The sequence below is a fragment of the Pelodiscus sinensis genome, chromosome 22, assembly GCF_052426305.1.
Source record: "Pelodiscus sinensis isolate ZL-2025 chromosome 22, ASM5242630v1, whole genome shotgun sequence".
Taxonomy (NCBI): Eukaryota; Metazoa; Chordata; order Testudines; family Trionychidae; genus Pelodiscus; species Pelodiscus sinensis.
In genome coordinates this window covers 19,277,386-19,292,513 of record NC_143073.1, presented here as the reverse complement: position 1 = coordinate 19,292,513, position 15,128 = coordinate 19,277,386, and the positions used below count along the sequence as shown (strand labels likewise).

Here is a 15,128-nt window from a genome sequence, read left to right as displayed (position 1 = left end):
GCTTCCTAGACTGACATGCAGCTGCTCAGCTTTGAAGGAACTTAGGTGGCAAGTGCTTGGAGGAGAGGGTCATAATTCAAAATAATCTGAACAAACTGGAAACATGTTCTGAGGCAAACAGGATGAATTCAGTAAGGACAAATGCAGAGTGCTCCACTTAGGAAGGAAGGAACAATCAGTTTCACACATAGGCTATTTCTAGACCACATGGCTCCGTCGACAGAACCATGTAAAATAGTTTCTTCAGCACAGGCAAAGAAGAGGGAATTTAAATAATCCCCGCTTCATTAAAATAAAAATGGCTTCTGTGCTGTTCTGACGATCAGCTGATCCGGCACAGCAGGGCAGTCTAGACGCAAGAAGCCTTTGTTGACCGCTCCGGTAAACCTTGTTTCATGAGGCATACTGGAGCGGTCGACAAAGACTTCCCTTGTTGACCGCGGCACATCTAGACTGCCCCACTGTGCCGGATCAGCTGATCATCAGCACAGCATGGTGGCCATTTTAATTTTATTATTTGCCTATCCCGAATAAACTATTTTACATTTTATGTAGTCTAGACATAGCCATACAGAATGGGAAGGAGTACTTCAGAAAGGGATCTAGGGGGCATAGTGGACCACAAGCTAAATTCGAGTCAACAGTGTGACACTGTTGCAAAAAGAGTAAACATGATTCTGGGATGTATTTACAGCAGTGTTGTGAGCAAGACATGAGAAGTCATTCTTTCACTCTACTCCACACTGTTTAGGTCACAACTGGAATATTGTGTCCAATTCTTGGTGCCACATTTCCACAAAGATATGGAGAGATTGACAAAGGTCCAGAAAAGAGCAACAAAAATGATTAAAGGTCTAGAAAACCTGATCTGTGAGGGAATTTTGAAAAAAAAATGGATTTGCTTAGTCACAGGAAGAGAAGACTGATAGAAGACATAACAGCTTTCAAGTACCTAAAAGGCTGAAAACCAAGAGGACGGTGCTGTAAGAGTGATTAAGCACTGGAATAAATTGCCTAGGGAAGTTGTAAATCTGTTAAAATTACTCCATTGGAGGTTTTTAAGAGGAGGTTTGACCTGCCAGGGATGGTTTAGTTAGTATGAAGTACTGCCATGAGTGAAGGAGACTGGAGTAGAAGACCTCTCTATGTCTCTTCTAATCCTATACTTCTATGATTCTATGTGGGCTGGCTGGAGGTGGGTGTATGTGGAGGTGGATGGATAGATGGATCTATGTGGGGATGGATGGGATGCATGTGGAGACGAGTGGACAGAATGATGGAGAGCTGTATGTAGGAATGTATGGATGCATGTAGGACTAGCTGGAGATGGAAGAACAATGGATGAAGAGGTATTTGTAGGAAGAGGTGGATGGATACATGTGAGGATGCAAGGAATGCATGTGGAGATGGAGAAAGGGGCACATGTACTTATTATATAACTATCAGCTCACTACATCTCCAGGCACCAAGAAGAAACCCTAAATTGATAACACCTGTGAGTAACACTACTTCAGCGACCATTTGACATTATCGTATCTGTTAGTAAATATTCACCCTTTTCACCCTTAACTTTCTGTATATTTGATTCATTTCTATAGCAACTATGCTTATGATATTAACAAAAGAGATGTCTGATAGACACTAGGCCTTGTCCTTTGAGTAGCCCTAGTCAGGAATTATGTGTTAGACTCTCTCATAATCTGTGGTGACTCCATGCCTACAGAACTCCAGATATTTCCTTAATATAGAGGTCGGGCTAACATAGGCACACATGAATCCATAATTGATGGGAGGGGATGTGATGTTTCCTAGGGGAGTCACTCAGGGAGAATGAGGATGGGAGATTGTCCTGGACCACCTTGGTCCTCTCCACTGTGCATAACCTCAAACATCAATCGGGTCAAGTGAGAATGGCTCAGACAGAAAAATCCCATCAGAACAGATGGTTCTGGGCCAGGTGGCTGAAACAGTGTGTAGAGCAGGGGGCTGAGAGCCACTGAAGCAAACTAAACCCTGGATATAATGAAACTGCTTCACACCCAGCATGCCTAGCTCTGAGCAGACTTTGGGGTGGAGGTCTCTATGTCTAACAGCCACAGAGACCCCCATACCCATAAGATAGAGCATGAAACTGCACACCCTACCAATTGCAGTGGAGAAGGGAGACAGCTGCTCTGCCCCTCTACCTGGCATGGGGCTGAATCTGTTCTTTCTACACCGACCTCCAACGGCAAATTCCAGCTGAGTCTCTTAACTAGCCATCTCAAACTGCCATTAACTTCAGCCATGCAATAGCATCGCCTGCTCCGATCCTCATAGACATCTCAGGGCCCAGCTCTGAGCACCAGCTGCACAGCTGAGGACAAAATCCCAGCAGGTTTCTGTGTTTCTGGCAACCAGCCCTCAGGCACACTAAGTTCCTCGGCAAGAAGACCACACAACCCTGGGCTGTACATGGAGGAGAGCGATGAGCAGATTTCCCCTCTGCATAGAGCACTGGTGAGACAAACACTGAACTCCTCTGTCCAGTTCCTGAGTTAATCAAACTAGCCACTCCCCCTTGTACAGATCCGAATGTAGTGGAGTCACTACACTAGACTCTACGCTACAGTACTGGGTACTGGAAGGAAGATGCCCTGGAAGCAGGAGCAGTGACTAAAACTTTGCCATGTGAGTTGGGGGCAGAACAAACACAAACCAGAGACCAGTAGAGATATGGACAAAGCTAAGGCCAACTCTCACCAGGCCTAGCCTCAGCAGCACAATCAAGATGAGACTGGGAATGGGTCTGAGCAGGGCCTGTCCGGGGCCCAACAGCGGATCCAATGGGGCTGAAGAGAGCCCAAAATACGGAGACGAGAAGTTCCCTGGACAAACCCCAAATATGAGGGAGTCCAAGAGAGAGAAGCAATGACACTGCCTTAGTCTGCCAAGAGCATGCGCCCATCACTGGAAGAAGGGGGAGCTGCCCTGAGTGTGACTGACCTAGTGGGTGTGTCTAGACTACAGGGATTTTTCAAAAAAAGTGACCTTTTAAAAAAAATCTTTACCTGCATCTAGACTGCTGCCACATTCTTTCGAAAGTAAATCGAAAGAACGCAGCAGTTTTTTCAACTGCAGAAAACCTCATTTTATGAGGAAAAATGCATTTTTTCAAAAGTGCTCTTTCGAAGAAAGGTGCTATATAATGCAAACTGTGCTTTTTCGGAAGAGAGCATCCAGACTGCTTGGGTGCTCTCTTTTGAAAAAGCGACTTGCTTTTTCAAAAGTACTGGTTGTAGTCTAGTCGCTCTTTTTTGAAAGAGGTTTGCAGTCTAGACATAGCCACTAGTGATACTGCCTGAGGGTATGTCTACACTACCCCGCTAGTTCGAACTAGCGGGGGTAATGTAGTCATCCGCAATTGCAAATGAAGCCCGGGATTTGAATTTCCCGGGCTTCATTTGCATGAAGCCGGCCGGCGCCATTTTTAAATGCCGGCTACTTCGAACCCCGTGCCGCACGGCTACACGCGGCACAGGGTTCGAACTAGCGGGGTAGTGTAGACATACCCTGAGTCTGCTAAGAGCTGGAGCCAGGGAAGAGCTGTCCTGAATGTGACCTATACATTAACACTGCCTGAGTCTGCCAAGAGCCTGAACCTGTTCCTCCCCAGCCAGCTATGCACCAACTCCCTGCTTTGACTGAAGAATTGTGTCCAGTTTGTGCCCATTACAGAAAGGATGTGGACACATTGCAGAGAGTCCAGCAGGGGGCAACAAAAATGATTGGGGGGGCTGGGGCACCTGACTTACGAGAGGCTGAGGGAGTTGGACTTGTTTAGTCTGCAGAAGAGAAGAGTGAGGGGGGATTTGAGAGCAGCTATCAACTATTTGAAGGTCCAAAGAGGATGGAAAGAGACTGTTCTTAGTGGTGACAGATGACAGAATGAGGAGCAGTGGTCTCAAGTTACAGTGGGGGAGATCTAGGTTGAATAGTAGAAAAACTATTTCCCTAGGAGGGTGGTGAAGCACTGGGATGGGTTCCCTAGAGAGTGGGGGGAATTTCCATCCCTAGAGGTGTTTAAGTCCCGGCTTGACAAAACCCAGGCTGGGATAATTTGGTTGGGGTTGGGGTTGGTCCTGGTGCTGGACTTGATGCCTCCTGAGGTTTCTTCCAACCCTAATCTGTGATTTCTATCCCAATTCCCCAGCCATGTGCTAAATCCCTGCTCCAATCTCTGCCAGCTAACTCCCTTCCCTCTCTAGCCAGGCACCAGCCTCCCCACCCCCTCCGGGCCTGTTCTTTCTCCCCAGACTGCCCTTCTGAAGTGGGTTGGGGGAGGAGACTAGAATGGGGGGCAACAGGCAGCTCAGCTCAGCCAGCATGACTCTCTCATATCCTCTGCCCAGGCCTCTGGCACAGTTAATGATCAACTTCTGCTACAGTTTGTGGAGTGAAGGGCTGGGTCAGAAAAGGGGCATGGTTTGGGGAGGGCAGTGTAGGATTGGGAAGAGGCAGAGGGGTGTGGTATGCAAGACTGAGAGAGGGGTGGGATTGAGAAGGGGTCAGGGTGTAAGATATAGGACTAAGGGAGGCAGTGGTGGAGGAGTAGAGGTGTGTGAGATGAGGGTTTGGGGAGGGGAGGGGTGGAGATGTGGGATATAGAACAGAGGGAAGGATGGGATCCGGGACTGGGAGAGGTGAGCGTATGGGCTATGGGACCAGGAGAGGGAGGAGGTGGGACCCAGGTTTGGGAAGGGGTGAGCGTATGGGCTATGGGACCGGGAGAGGGAGGAGGTGGGACCCAGGTTTGGGAAGGGGTGAGCGTATGGGCTATGGGACGAGAAAGAGGGAGGAGGTGGGACCCAGGTTTGGGAAGGGGTGAGCGTATGGGCTATGGGACCGGGAGAGGGAGGAGGTGGGACCCAGGTTTGGGGAGGGGTGTGCGTATGGGCTATGGGACGAGAAAGAGGGAGGAGGTGGGATCCGGGTTTGGGGAGGGGTGAGCGTATGGGCTATGGGACCGGGAGAGGGAGGAGGTGGGACCCAGGTTTGGGGAGGGGTGAGCATATGGGCTATGGGACCGGGAGATGGAGGAGGTGGGACCCAGGTTTGGGAAGGGGTGAGCGTATGGGCTATGGGACCGGGAGATGGAGGAGGTGGGACCCAGGTTTGGGGAGGGGTGAGCGTGTGGGCTATGGGACTGGGAGATGGAGGAGATGGGATCCAGGTTTGGGGAGGGGTGAGCGTGTGGGCTATGGGACGAGGAAGAGGGAGGAGGTGGGATCCGGGTTTGGGGAGGGGTGAGCGTGTGGGCTATGGGACTGGGAGATGGAGGAGATGGGATCCAGGTTTGGGGAGGGGTGAGCGTGTGGGCTATGGGACGAGGAAGAGGGAGGAGGTGGGATCCGGGTTTGGGGAGGGGTAAGCGTGTGGGCTATGGGACAGGGAAGAGGGAGGAGGTGGGATCCGGGTTTGGGGAGGGGTGAGCGTGTGGGCTATGGGACCGGGAGATGGAGGAGATGGGATCCAGGTTTGGGGAGGGGTGAGCGTATGGGCTATGGGACCGGGAGATGGAGGAGGTGGGATCCGGGTTTGGGGAGGGGTAAGCGTGTGGGCTATGGGACAGGGAAGAGGGAGGAGGTGGGATCCGGGTTTGGGGAGGGGTGAGCGTGTGGGCTATGGGACTGGGAGATGGAGGAGATGGGATCCAGGTTTGGGGAGGGGTGAGCGTGTGGGCTATGGGACGAGGAAGAGGGAGGAGGTGGGATCCGGGTTTGGGGAGGGGTAAGCGTGTGGGCTATGGGACGAGGAAGAGGGAGGAGGTGGGATCCGGGTTTGGGGAGGGGTAAGCGTGTGGGCTATGGGACCGGGAAGAGGGAGGAGGTGGGATCTGGGTTTGGGGAGGGGTGAGGGTGGGGGCTATGGAACAGGGGAAGGGTAATTGGAGACTGGGCAGGAGTGAGATACTAGAGATGGGAGAGTTGGGTCAGGGAAAGGAGGGACTGGGGAGAGGGCATGGACATGGGTGGGATCAGGGATTGGGGGGCTGTGTGGCATAGGGGATTGCAGGGGGTATGGTACTGGGCGAGGGCACTGACTTGGGACAGGTTGTGGTGAGATATGGGATTGAGGCAGAAGCAGCCCCCTGCCCAGCTCCCCTGCTACTCACCGTCTTTCTCAGCCATCTCCTTGCTGCGGTTAATGATTGACTGGGGCGCTGGGCCGGGCCAGAAAGGCCCCGCTCCCTTGGCACTGGGCCGGCCTGCACTCTGGGGACAGAGAGCACAGTAGGGCAGTGACCACAGGGCTCCCAGGCTCTGCCAGAGACCCAAACCACTTGCCTCCCCCAGAGCGGAGAGACAGCCATCTCAGACAGGGCAGCTGGGGAACAGCCTCACCCAATGCCGCGTGGGGGTGGCCAGCAACTCTGCCCTCTGCTGCAATCTGTTATGAGCCACCTTGGGGGGAGATGACCACAGCATCCAGTCAACCATGGCCAAGCCTTCCCTGTTGCTTTGGTTAAAATGTTCCCCTATGGACCTCCCCATCCCTCCCCAACAGCTCCCCACCCCATCCATTTCCCCCCACCCCACTATCTACCCACCCATCCCCCCACAAACACTTCCATTCCACCATCCCCCCAACATCCCCCACTCCTCCATCTCATCCATTCCCCCCACTCCCATTCACCCCAACATCTACCCACCCAACTCCCCACAAACCATTCCATTCCACCCTCCCCCCAACATCCTCCACTGCGCCATCCCTCAACCCTCATGTACTCCCTCCATCTACACACCCATCCCCCCATGCACTCCCTCACCTCTCCATCCCCGCAACATTCTCCCTCCCCAGGCACCCCACCATCTACCCACCCATCCCCCCATGATCCCCTTCATCCTAACATCCGCCAACCCATCCATCCATCCCCTCACCCCCATGCACCCTTCCATCTACCCCACCTCCCCATGCACACCCTCACCCCAACATCCCTTCACCCACCATCTACCCACCCAACCCCCATGTGCCCCTCCATCCTACCATCCACCCCACCCATTCCCCCCAGTGCCATGCACCGCGCCATCTATCCACCCATCCCCCTACAAATCCTGCCATCCCACCATCTCACAACTTCCTGCCAGTCCTCCATCCAACCATGCATCCCTACACCCCATGCATCTCTCCATCCACCCACCCACCCATCCCCCAAGCACCCCCTCACTCGTACATCCCACAACATCTCCCACCTCATCCATCCTCCCATCCCCATGCACCTCTGCATCTACCCACACATCCCCCACAAGGCGACCCGGACAGGGAAGAAATACATCCTGGTAGTGGTGGATTTTGCTAACCACTACCCCGAGGCCATGGCTCTGGCCTCCATGGAGGCAGACACTGTGGCAGACATGCCGCTAGCCATTTTCAGCAGGGTGGGGTTCTCCAAGGAGGTCCTCGTGGACCAGGAGTCCAACTTCATGTCCACCCTGCTCTAGGGCTTGTGTGAGAAGTGTGGGGTCGGGCTCTCCTGGGCCTCAGAGTATCACCCCCAGTCCAATGGACAGGTGGAGGGGTTTAATGGGACACTAAAGCAGATGCTCAAGACCTTTATGCATCAGCACCCACAGGATTGGGACCAGTACTTGCCACACCTGCTGTTCGCATACAGTGAAGTGCCCCAAGAGTCCATAGGTTTTCCCCGTTGAAGCTGATGTACGAGAGAAGGGCGAGGGGACCCCTGGACTTACTGAGAGATGAATGGGAGGGGAAGGCCTCCTCTGACAGAGAGTGGGTGGTGGAATACATTCTGGCTTTCTGGAAAAGGCCTGCTGAGCTCATGGGCCTGGCCAGAGAGAACCTGGGTAGGGCCTAAAGGAAGTAGAAGGTCTGGTACGACCACAACGGATGGGCCTGCGCTTACACCACTGGGGACCAGGTGATGGTTCTCATTCCCGTGCAGAAGAACAAGCTGCAAGCAGCCTGGGATAGCCCCTTCAAGGTCCTCAAGCAGCTGAATGAGGTGAACTATGCCGTGGAGCTGTCCAGCCAGACACACGACCAGCGGGTGTATCATCAATATAATGAAGCCATAAAGGGGCAGGAAGAACTGGGTGCTGGCCATGTGCAAACACTGGCAGGAGCAGGGAGAGGACCCTCTGGTGGGCCTGTTCCCTGGGACTGGAGTGGACTCTTTGCTGGAGTCAATTCCCCTCTCGGACCAACTCACCCCCACCCAGCAGGCAGAGATCCAAGACGTGCTGCGCTCCTACCAGCAGCTGTTCTTTGACAAACCCAGTCTCACCATCCTGTCTGTCCATCGGGTAGAGATGGGCACCCACCCCCAGGTGCACTGCTCCCCATTCAGCATCACAGGGAAGATGGCCCTGGACCTAGAAAGAGAGGTCCAGGACCTGCTGGCTCTACGGGTGATTCGACAATCCTCCAGCCCCTGGGCCTCTCTGGTGGTGCTGGTCCCCAAGAAGGACAGGTTGATCTGGTCCTGCATGGACTATCGGAAGCTCAATGCCATCACTGTGTCTGACACCTATCCCATGCCTAGGCCTGATGAGCTCCTGGACAAGCTGGGGTGGAGCTCGCTACCTCACCATTGTGGACCTCACCAAGAGCTATTGGCAGGTGCCGCTGGACCCCAAGGCCAGGCTGAAATTGGCATTTATGACCCCGGTGGGCCTCTATGAGTTCCTGGCCCTTCCCTTCAGCCTCAAGGGGGCACCAGCCACCTTCCAGCACCTGGGACCAGCTGCTGCAGGGGATGGAGAGCTTTTCCCTGGCTTACATCGACAATATTTGCATCTTCAGCCAGACTTGGGAGGACTATGTGTCCCAGGACAGTCAAGTGCTGGACCAGCTGCAGGGGGCTAGGCTGACTGTCAAGGCTGGTAAGTGCAAGGTGGGGATGGCCAAGCTGTTTTACCTGGGCCATAAGGTGGGGAGTGGCTGCTTAAAGCCAGAACCAGCCAAGGTGGAGGCCATCAGAGACTGGCCAGCCCCCCAGACCAAGAAGCAGGTCCAGGCTTTCATTGGGATGGCGGGGTATTACCGGAGGTTTGTGCCCCACTTTAGCTCCCTCACTGCCCCGATCAAGAAGCTGTGCAGGAAGGGGTGTGGGACGGTGCTTATGCTGGTGAATGAGAAGGGGGAGTGACACCCCATCGTGTACCTGAGCAGGAAGCTGCTGCCTCGTGAGCAAAGCTATGCAGCCATAGAGAAGGAATGCCTGGCGATGGTATGGGCCCTTCGAAAGCTACAGCCGTATCTGTTTGAGCCGCATTTCACAGTGTACACCGACCACTGCCTCCTGACCTAGCTGCACCAAATGAAGGGAACCAATGCCAAGCTCCTGAGATGGAGCCTGCTCCTGCAGGATTATGACATGGAGGATCCATGTTAAGGGGTATGCCAATGTCATAGCCAAAGCGATATCCTGTAGCAGGGGGCCTGAATTTCCCTTGGCCACAGGCTGAGTGACCCTGCTCAGTTCAGTCTCAAAGGAGGGAGAGATGTGACATAGTGGGGGTGTTGTGTGTGTGGCTGAGCATGATTCACTGCAGATGTGTATTGGGCTCAGACACATGAGGGCCAGACATAGGTGATAACTCTTACCTGGAAAGAGAGACAAAGGATAGGCGGGGCTGCACCAGGCTGGGGGTAGGGACAATGAGAAAAGTCAGTCTCCGCTGGGCTAGGATGAAAGATGAGGCTTAGAGCATGAAAGGGGGGGTGAAGGACCCCAGAGCCCCTTCCCCCTCCCCCCCCACCCCAAGAGGAATAAGGCTGCCTGTTCTCAGGACCTGTGTTACAGCGAGCCTATGCTACTCTGTGTCCTTCTGACAGAAGTTCTACTTGCTGGCTGAGAGTCACATCTGGCTCTGGATGGGGGTGCAGAGTCAGAGACTCACCGATACACTGCTAGACATGCACAGTGAGTGACAGGGTGGGAGAGATCTGGCCCATGGTGCACAGTGAAGAAAAGGGTGGGACAGGACTGGTGCATGATGCACAGTGAGAGAGGGTGGCAGGGATATAGAGCACAGTGCACAGTGAGGGACAGGATGGGAGGGATTTGGCGCAGGGTGCACACTGAGGGACAGGGTTGGAGGGATCTGTTGCACGGTGCACAACAAGGCACAGTTCAGGAGGCATATGGGGCATGGTGCAGTGGAGATGAGGGGCAGTATCTAGTGCATAGTGAACAGTGGTAGATGAGGTGGAAGGTATCTAGTGCATAGTGAATAGTCAAAGAAAGGGGAAAGGGATCTGGTGCACAGTGCACAATGGGGGACAGGGTGGGAGTATTATGTCCAGTTCTGGCTCCCCCACTACAGAAAGGATGTGGACGCATTGGAGAGGGTCCAGTGGAGGGCAACCAAAATGATTAGGGGGCTGCAGCACATTACCTAAGAGGAGAGACTGAGGGATTTGGGTTTGTTTAGTCTGCAGAAGGGAAGAGTGAGGGGGGATTTGATAGCAGCCTTCAATTTCTTGAAGGGGGGTTCCAAAGAGGATGGAGAGAGGCTGTTCTCAGTAGTGACAGATGCAGAACAACGAGAAATGGTCTCATGTTACAGTGGGAGAGGTCCAGGTTGGACATTAGGAAAAACTATGTCACTAGGTGGGTGGTCAAGTACTGGAATGGGTTCCCTAGGGAGGGGGTGGAATCTCCATCCTTAGAGGTTTTTAAGTCTTGGCTCAACAAAGCCCTAGCTGGGTTGATTTAGTTGGACTGGTCCTGCTTTGGGCAGGGGGCTGGACTTCATGACCTCCTAAGATCTCTTCCAGCTCTATGATTCTATGAGGGGCAGTATCTACATGGTGAATAGTAGCAGATGAGCTGGGAGGGATCTAGTGCATGGTGAACAGTTGAAGAAGGGGTGGGAAGGATCTGGCACAGAGTGCACAGTGGGGACATGGTGCATGGTGCACAGTCGAGGCCAGAATGGGAGGGATCTGAGGCAGGGTGCACAATGGGGACAAGGTGGCAGGGATCTGTTGCACAGTGCACATAGGAAACAAGGTGGCACGAATCTGGCACACAGTGCACAGTGGGGAACAGCGTACAAGAGATCTGGTGCACAATGCACAGTTGGGAACAGAGTGGGCGGGATCTGGCCCACAGTGCACGATGGAGGAAAAGGTGGGTGGGATCTGGTGTAGGGTGCACAGTGCGGGACAGGGTCAGAGGGATCTGGCACTGGGTGTACTGTTGAAACAAGGTGGGAGGGATGTGATGTATGCTGCAGAGTGGGGGAGACAATGGGAGGGTTCAGACTCAGGGTGCACACTTGGGACAGGGTGGGAGGGATCTGGCATAGGTTGCCCAGTGAGGTACAGGGTGGGAGGGATCTGGCATAGGATGCACAGTGGGGGACAGGGTCGGAGGGCTCTGTAACAGTGCACAATGGGGGACAGAGTAGGAGTGATCTTGCACATCATGCACAGTGAGGAAAGGCTGGGAGGAATCTGGTGCAGGGTGCACAGTGGGGACAAGGTGGTAGAGATTTTGCCCACAGTACACAGTGGGGGAAAGGTTGGGAAGGATAATGCACATGTTGCACATTAGGGGACAGAATGGGAGAGATCTGGCACACGGTGCATATTGGGGGACAGAATGGGAGGGATCTTGCACATAGTGCCCATTAGGGGACAAGGTGGGAGGCATCTGGAACACAGTGCACATTAGGGGACACGATGTTAGAGATCTTGCACATGGTGCCAGTGGTAACAAGGCGGGAGGGATCTGGCCCCCGAATGCACAATGGGCACTGGGTGGGAGGGATTTGGCGCAGGGTGCACAGTGGGGAGAGAGTGGGAGGAATTTGGTGCAGGATGCACAGTGGGGGACTGGGTGGGAGGGATATGGCGCAGGGTGCACAGTGGGGGACAGGGTGGAAGGGATCTGGCACAGGGTGCACAGTGGGGGACATGGTGGGAGGGATCTGGTGCAGGGTGCACAGTGGGGGACAGGGTGGAAGGGATCTAGCTCAAGGTTCAAAGTGGGGACAAAGTGGGAGGGATCTGGTGCAGGGTGCACAGTGGGGGACAGGGTGGGAGAGATCTGGCGCAGGATGCACAGTGGGGGACAGGGTGGGAGGGATCTGGCGCAGGATGCACAGTGGGGGACAGGGTGGGAGGGATCTGGCGCAGGATGCACAGTGGGGGACAGGGTGGGAGAGATCTGGCGCAGGGTGCACAGTGGGGGACATGGTGGGAGGGATCTGGCGCAGGGTGCACAGTGGGGGACAGGGTGGGAGGGATCTGGCTCAGGGTGCACAGTGGGGGACAGGGTGGGAGGGATCTGGCGCAGGGTGCACAGTGGGGGACAGGGTGGGAGGGATCTGGCACAGGGTGCACAGTGGGGGACAGGGTGGGAGGGATCTGGCGCAGGGTGCACAGTGGGGGACAGGATGGGAGGGATCTGGCGCAGGATGCACAGTGGGGGACAGGGTGGGAGGGATCTGGCGCAGGATGCACAGTGGGGGACAGGGTGGGAGGGATCTGGCGCAGGATGCACAGTGGGGGACAGGGTGGGAGGGATCTGGAACAGGGTGCACAGTGGGGGACAGGATGGGAGGGTTCTGGCGCAGGGTGCACAGTGGGGGACAGGGTGGGAGGGATCTGGCGCAGGATGCACAGTGGGGGACAGGGTGGGAGGGATCTGGCACAGGGTGCACAGTGGGGGACAGGGTGGGAGGGATCTGGCGCAGGATGCACAGTGGGGGACAGGGTGGGAGGGATCTGGCACAGGGTGCACAGTGGGGGACAGGGTGGGAGGGATCTGGCGCAGGGTGCACAGTGGGGGACAGGGTGGGAGGGATCTGGCGCAGGGTGCACAGTGGGGGACAGGATGGGAGGGATCTGGCACAGGATGCACAGTGGGGGACAGGGTGGGAGGGATCTGGCGCAGGATGCACAGTGGGGGACAGGGTGGGAGGGATCTGGTGCAGGGTGCACAGTGGGGGACAGGATGGGAGGGATCTGACGCAGGGTGCACAGTGGGGGACAGGGTAGGAGGGATCTGGCGCAGGATGCACAGTGGGGGACAGGGTGGGAGGGATCTGGCGCAGGGTGCACAGTGGGGGACAGGGTGGGAGGGATCTGGCGCAGATTGGGCTGTGAGAGGTCTGGGCCCAGGAGTTTTGAGATGCGGTGGTCAGTGAAGTGTGTGTTGAGGCATTTGAGCATGATGCTTGGAGGAAGAATGTGCATGGGGCGGGGCCAGGGGAGGGGCCGGGCCGGGATTATTGGGGCGCGGCGCCCAGCGCCCGAGCGAAAGGTCCTTACCGGTGATACGTCCCTTCCTTGCCGGCTAGCGGGTGGCTCCGCATGCGATTGGCCGGGCTCCCGAAGCTAGGCGGCTGAGCACGGAATGGCCACCATGCAGGGCACCGGCCAGGGCAGCAACTCCGTGGTGCTATGGTTCACCTGGGGCGGAGCGGGCAGGGCCGGGCCAGGAGGGGAGCGCAGAGCGAGGGGAGGGGCCGGGCAGGGCTGCCCAATGGCAACGGCAGCTGCAGAACACCTGGGCACGCCCTGGGCTGCCCCTGTGGAGGGGCTGGACACTGAGGGGAGGCTACAGCAGCGGTGGGAGGGAAGAGGTAACTCGAGGGGAGTGGGGTTTAACGGTTAGAGCGGGCCGGGCTGAGCGCCAGCACTTCTCGGTTCTCCGGCCACCTGGAACCTGGGGCCAGGACGCTTGGATTCCATCCCCGCGCTGGGAGCAGAGCCTGGCCAGGAAGTCCCTCCCCTCGTGCCCCCTCCCTTTTCCCGGCAATGTCGCTTCCCGCGGCCGCCTCCCTTCGTTCAATGGGGCTATTGTGTCTGTGCCCCTGGGGGGCTCCCTGTCGCCTGCGCACGAGCCGAGAGCAGAGGAAGTGCGGCTGAGGGCAAACCTGCCCGGGCTGAATCCCGAGCTGCTGGGAGGAGCCGCACTCCATTGTCCCGCTCCAGTCCTCGCAACCCAGAGTAAAGGGGAAACTGAGGCACTGTCTTGGCTCCCATTCTCTACTCTAACACCAGATCCCTACATCCGAGGCGCTGGCAGCTGAGGCGAATGATTTGCAGGCCTGGAAAGGCTGCACTACAACCTATCTTATCGACAGCCTGATGTAAATCAGTAGTGACCCTACTGAAATCCCTGGGGCCAAATCCCACCTCATTGACCCTGGTGTGAAGCAGGAGTGATCCCGTTGAAGTCTCAGGGCACAGTAACTCTGGTGTAAAGCAGGTATAACCCCACTGCAATCACATGGAAGAACTCTCCACTCACTAGTCTACCCTGCAGGTTTTGCCGGCATCGAGTATGCAAATGAGTTGCAGATTAGCATATCACCGTCCTCATTTGCATGATTTATGCAATGCGTTTTTGTGGAAAAAAAAGTTCTGTGGACATTTTATTTTTGTGCAAAACCCCTTTTCCCACCAGATCCTTATGCCTCAAAAAAGGAGGTTTGCCGATCTGGCGGGAAAAGGGGTTTTTGCACAAAAAGAAAATGTCCACAGTATTTTTTTTCCACAAAAACCCTTTGTGCAAAAATGCCTTGCATAAATTATGCAAATGAGGCATTTCAAGAGGGATAAGGGATCTTTCGGAAAAGGCTTTATTTTCCGAAAGATCAGCGTCTAGACTGGCGCTTTTTTCCGGCAAAGCTCCGCGCAGAAAAAAAGCGGCAGCCATTTTTATGCTAATGAAGCTGGGGAGATTTAAATCTCCGTTTCATTAGCAATTGCGATACGTCTAATTTACATCCCTTTTACGAAAAAGGGATGTAGTCTAGATGTAGCCCGAGTGCTCTCTTTTGTAAAAGTGACTTGCTTTTTTGAAAGTACTGGTTGTAGTCTAGATGCTCTTTTTCGAAAGAGGCTTGCAGTCTAGACGTAATGTGGGAAAAGCTGAAATACTCAATGTTTCCCCCACTCCTTTCACACTAAAGGGTTTGCTCCCAGGCAGCTCCACTAGGCAGCTTCACAAAGAAGTGAGCAGCCCATGGTGGAGAAAAGACAGGTTAAGAAAATTTAGAAAAGCTGGACATACACAAATCCATGGAGCCAAGAATGCTGAGGGAGTTGGCAAATGTCATTGCAGATCCTTTGGCCATTATCTTTGGAAACTCAGAGATCAGGAG

At 54.9% G+C, this 15,128-nt stretch overlaps 1 protein-coding gene across 2 annotated transcripts in view; it reads right to left on the bottom strand.

The window, feature by feature from the left end:
• Window positions 1-13,705, bottom strand: part of HPN (hepsin) — a 37,831-nt gene extending 24,126 nt beyond the window's left edge. Inside the window, exons 1-3 of one of the 2 annotated variants that reach the window (XM_075907516.2) lie at window positions 13,288-13,705; window positions 9,610-9,688; window positions 6,155-6,254 (exon numbers count right to left, since the gene is read on the bottom strand). In XM_075907516.2, the coding sequence (XP_075763631.2) occupies window positions 6,155-6,254; window positions 9,610-9,688; window positions 13,288-13,331 (223 nt within the window). In that variant the 5' untranslated portion in view covers window positions 13,332-13,705. The remainder of the gene's footprint in view (window positions 1-6,154; window positions 6,255-9,609; window positions 9,689-13,287) is intronic. The other variant, XM_025180516.3, reaches the window with a different exon arrangement.
• Window positions 13,706-15,128: the final 1,423 nt, after the last annotated feature.